General features: G+C 43.0%; 2 protein-coding genes across 2 annotated transcripts in view; both read right to left on the bottom strand.

Annotated features, from left to right (window-relative positions):
• Window positions 1-3,863: 3,863 nt before the first annotated feature.
• LOC137991343 (uncharacterized) lies at window positions 3,864-4,619 on the bottom strand. The gene has a single exon (XM_068836450.1). It carries the CDS (start codon window positions 4,617-4,619, stop codon window positions 3,864-3,866), a length of 756 nt encoding a protein of 251 aa, XP_068692551.1.
• A 304-nt stretch (window positions 4,620-4,923) lies between these two features.
• The window catches only part of LOC137991342 (uncharacterized), a 474-nt gene continuing 397 nt past the window's right edge, over window positions 4,924-5,000 (bottom strand). The window contains exon 1 of the mRNA XM_068836449.1: window positions 4,924-5,000. This exon is cut by the window's right edge and continues 397 nt beyond it. Coding sequence (XP_068692550.1) covers window positions 4,924-5,000 — 77 coding nt within the window.

Raw genomic sequence — 5,000 nt, 5'->3', positions numbered from 1 at the left:
CACGTCACAATTATTCAAGATGGCGGCGCCCGGGAAATTTAAAAACCAAAACAAGCGTTTTTGAAATTCATTTATTTCGGATACAAACGCTCCCATTGGAAAACTTTCGAACAATTTTGATTGGGAACATTATGTTAACTAGCCTGCGAGCAGGCTCTCTCTCCTCGGTGGGAGGGAAGGAGAGCCTGCACGCATCCCTTTGAATTTTGAATGCCGCCTCCTGATGTCACGCTGAGAGAGCTGTCAAAAATTAGCCAATCAGCGCGCACCCGAAGTAAACATTGAAAAAAGAACAGAAAACAGAAAGCCACCCGTTGTGTATTTCAATTTGCTCGAGGCAGAAACTCAAAAAAAAACTGTAAAGGAAGGAAGACTTCGCCAGAAAAGCCTATAACAACTATTGCTGATGCTGTAAAGCGTAGCTGAATATTCATTACGGTAATTCGTCGAAGTCCCTTCCGCGGAAAAAATGTTTCGTTCGTTAGGGAAAAATTAAGCACACAAACTTCAAACGACGGGAATCGTAATAGAGAAATTCGTTTTCCCTGACCGCATCTCCTCTGTGTGAGAATCGTCGACCACAACTGCTGCCAAATTTCGGTAAAGCGAAGCGGGGTTATCTTTTTTAATTTATTTTAATGAATCAAGACATTACATACATTACAATATTCTAATACCTACACCAATTTATTTCAAAGGTTTATTGAGTATTTGCGGAGTTACGAGGAGATCGAGCAATCATTTGTGGAGTCGCCTTTTCGGCTTAACCAAATACTTGCTAAAATCGTGTAGAGTTCCTCTATCGTTCTCTATCGTTAAATCAGCAACAGAGGCAGCCGAAAGGCCCATTTTTGTCCAAATGTGATCAGCGATAATGCTTTGTCGAGGACAGGAAACTACCACGGTGACATGAAGTCGCCCTCGTTGTATTTTGGCCTCTACGAAAAACAGTTGGGAAATAAGCCTTTTTCCGAATCCTGTGGATAACAGAGATAGAACTTCCTTCCTTCCAGTAGAGAAGCCATTGCATCACGTCGCCCGACCTTTAATTATGTAAAGTTATGGTAAATTGCAACATTCTACAATTTTCTCAGACGCATTTCTGACCACCTCATCTCTGCGAAGCGAAGAGGCTTTCTTATTGTCGGAGCTTGTCACTGGTGACGTCACGAGGTAATTTCATTTCAGCCAATCAGTATTTTGCGTCCAAAATTTGGACGCGACATTCAGAATACAAAGCCTTGCGGGCAGGCTCTCATTCTACCCCCAACCCCAGTCCCTCGGAGGGCCTGCTCGCAGGCTATATGTTAACTATTTAAAGATATATTCCTGTTTTAGTGGAGGTTCCCTTTAAGAAGCAGCAATACTCCATCGCCCGTCCAAACAAGTGAGTTTTCTTTGTTTTTTTTTCTGTTTTTCTCTTAATTGAGACATTTTTTATGGTGTTTTTTTTTTAAGGAATTTTTGTTCACTCTTCAAGCTCACACGTGTTGAAACCTCAAGTAAACAAACAAGAAAGCCACGAATTTGGCGCCAAAATTATCGCAGGCTCAGCTTTCTTTGTAATGCGCATGCTCTGTTGACTAATCCTTTGAGATGTCTGGGTAAGAATCGGATACTTGTGGACGATCGTATACGATTCGTATACGCTACGTGTGGACGCAGATATTTTGTATCCGCATGAAAAAAAAAATTGCGGATACAAAAATCTCCGGATACGTGTGGACGGGGCAAAATAGTTGAACTGAGAAAACTTATTCAAATGATAATTTAAACTAATTTTCTTTGTTGGAGAAGTAATTTCAAAAACTCGTGCTTCGTGTTTCAGCGGGGTTTCCAAACACTCGAAAACAATAAAAGCACTCGGCCTACGGCCTCGTGTTTTCATCAGTTTTCTCGTGTTTGGAAACCCGATGAAACACTCGCACTCGTTTTTGAATATTACTTCAACGACGCAAAATTTCTCAACACAAAATCAGAAGTCAGTTTATTTTTTTTTGTTAATTTTTGAATTACTTGGAGGACTGAATTGTTGAGAAATTGCTGTGAACCAAAATTTAATTGCTTTATTTGTAGGTACTTTTTCAATTCCTTTACCTTGAGTACATTAATGTACAGGAATTTGAAAAAAAAAAAAAAAAAGCTAAAGGTTGAAAGGCTGAACTCTAGCAGAAGCCATTGTTTTGTCAAGGCAAGATTTAATTCCTTGCCTACTGACAATTTCCTGGCTGAGCTGGTCCCTTGTGGCAGCCTTGCTATGATCTGCAGCCTGTAAGTTCTTGCTTTCTTTTTTGACCAGGCTCACATTTCATAGACTGCTAAAATTCCAACTCATGCACTAGTTCCAACAATATTTTTCATGATTCTAGACATCTGAGGTGCAGCACCACCTGAAAGCAAGCAAATTCAGTACTCCAAGAATGGAGTGAAAAAGAGAAAAGGCAGACAAAGAAATAATCGTATAAATCGAAAACAATTTACTTTTTGCAGTCCAATGCAGCTAAGGCAGTAAAAGAAAAAGCAACTGAGCTTCATTCATTCATTCATTATCAGGGCTAAGTTCGCTCCTGACGGAGGAACCCCTCCCTGGAATGATCCCATAGGTATCAGTCCTTAGCAAGTCTCGACCATGCAGGTCCAAGCTGTCTGGTGAGATCATCCCTCCAGCGTGTTTTTGGACGGCCCTGTTTTCTGGTCCAATCTCTTGGAGTCCACTCCGTTGCCCTAATGGTCCATCTATTATCTGATAGCCGTGCTATGTGTCCTGCCCATCTATGCTTTGCCATTCTGATAGCGTTGACGATGTCGCTTACACCAGTTTCTTGTCGAATCCAGGTGTTTCGCTTTCGGTGTCGAAGGGTAATGCCCAGCATTATGCGTTCCATCTTTCGCTGTGCACCGCAAGCTTCTCTGTCATAGCGTTGTTCAACGCCCATGTCTCGTACCCGTAAGTCATTACTGGTAGAATGTACTCATCGTGTATTTTTCTCTTGATCTTCATACTTGCCTTGCGGCTTCTCATGATGTTGTCCACTGTACCAAAGGCTGCCCAGCCAAGTGCAATCCTTCTCCCGATCTCAGGAAGTAGATCACCATCTCGTGTCAATGTCTTTCCTAAGTATGCATAGCTGTCTACCTCCTCAATGATCTTGCCATCGCGAGTTATTGTTGACTTGTTAACATGATCATTGAACACCACTTTAGTCTTGCCTAGATGCATTTTGAAGCCAACTGGTTTGCTTGTCTTATGGATGTCAGGGAGCAAGACATGAAAAGTCTAGGTGATATGTTGTCACCCTGTCTAGCACCCCTCTCCAACTTGATTTTATCACTGTCCCTATATGTAGTTTCAGAACCGAGGTGGCACCATTGTACAGGTCATGTAAGAGAGTGATATAATCGTGATCAACTCTTTGGTTTTCCAGTGCCTTGAAGAGTGGTGTAAACTCAATGGAGTCAAAGGCCTTCTCGTAATCTACGAAGGCAAAAAAAAGTGGAATCTTATACTCGTTTGCCTTCTCTTGTGGCTGACGTACAATGTGAATGTGGTCGATGGTAGAGAAACCCGCCCTGACGCCTGCTTGCTCTCTTGGTTGGTGTTGATCCAAGGCGCCTAACATCCTACAAGGCAGGATTTGTGAAAACACTTTGTACGTTACAGGCAAAAGGCTGATCGGCCTGTAGTTCGTAATATCAGCCGTGTCTCCCTTCTTATGAAAGATGATTACCGATGCGTTCTTCCAACAGCTGGGGACTTTGCCATCCACAATGCATCTTTGAACTGCTTTGTGAATATCTTACCAATGGGCTCTCCCCCATCCTGTAGAATTCCAGCTGTGATATTGTCCTCTCCAGGAGCCTTATTACGCTTTAGACGCTTGATTGCGTTTCTCACTTCCGATGGTAGGATGGGAGGGAGTGGACCATGTAGTGGCCATCAATGAAAGGTTGATCCTGTGGTCTTCTGGTGCTATAGAGCTATAGAACTCCTCACACCTCTTGATCATCCTGTCACGGTCTTCAATGAGCCTACCATCTTTTTCTTTAAGGGCAACGATATTGTTTCTGCCTAGGCACTGCATCCGTTTGGTAGACTTGAGGCCTCTGTTGTTTACCAGCGCTTTCGGCTGCTCTTCCTCGTTGTAGCTATTTATTTCCTCCTTCATGCGTTGTCTGATGGCTTTGCAGATATCAGTGTACTCAATGTGTTGCACATCTGTTCCACTTCTCTTCATCTGGCGCCGCTTCTCTCTAAGTTGCCTTGTTACCCTGGAGAGCTTTTCCTGTCTTAGTGGTTTGTCTCTCCCAGCGATCTCCACTGCAGTTTCTTTAATGGTGGTAGTGATGTTATTACTGTATGCGTCAAGGTCCTCTGCCCTTTCCATTTCTAGGGCCTCAAATCTGTTAGTCAGCAGTAGCTGTAATTCTGTTGCCTTAGAAGAGAGTACGAATCTATTGGGCCTTTTTTGCCGTCTGGTCAGTCTTGCCCGCTCAAGCTTTGTGTTTATGGCCAATGTGCCCCGTACCAGGCGGTGGTCGCTGCCCGTGTTAAACCAATTTATAACAGTTACGTCTATGACAATATGAGGCTTGTCTGTGAGGATGCAAGTCGATCGCATTTTTTATAGTCCCATTTGGGGAGATCCATGTCCAACACATGGTAGGTGACTTCTTGAAGAACGTGTTCATGATTTCTAGCTGATGCTGTTCCGCAAAGTAAATAAGGGAATCCCCTCTGCTGTTGCAAATGCCGAGCCCAAACGCACCTGTACAGGACTTTGATGGTTCATCCAAGCCAACTTTAGCATTGAAGTCACCCATAATTATGTTGAATTGAGCCTTGGTATTTGTAATAAGGTTGTCCATGTCCTCATAGACTATGTCCACCTCTTCATCGGTATGGCTTATTGTTGGAAGATAAGCCTAAATTATATTCATATGGTATTTTCCATTGATCTCAATGGTGAGCTGGGCTAATCTGTCGGATACGCCCTTAAAGC

The sequence above is a fragment of the Montipora foliosa genome, chromosome 2, assembly GCF_036669935.1.
Source record: "Montipora foliosa isolate CH-2021 chromosome 2, ASM3666993v2, whole genome shotgun sequence".
NCBI lineage: Eukaryota > Metazoa > Cnidaria > Anthozoa > Scleractinia > Acroporidae > Montipora > Montipora foliosa.
Note: the sequence above shows the minus strand (reverse complement) of the source record. Positions and strands in the feature narration are given on the sequence as shown.

What these genes read in the sequence shown, in the direction of transcription:
- LOC137991343 (XM_068836450.1), bottom strand. Translation starts at nt 4,619, where the DNA reads ATGCGATCGACTTGCATCCTCACAGACAAGCCTCATATTGTCATAGAC.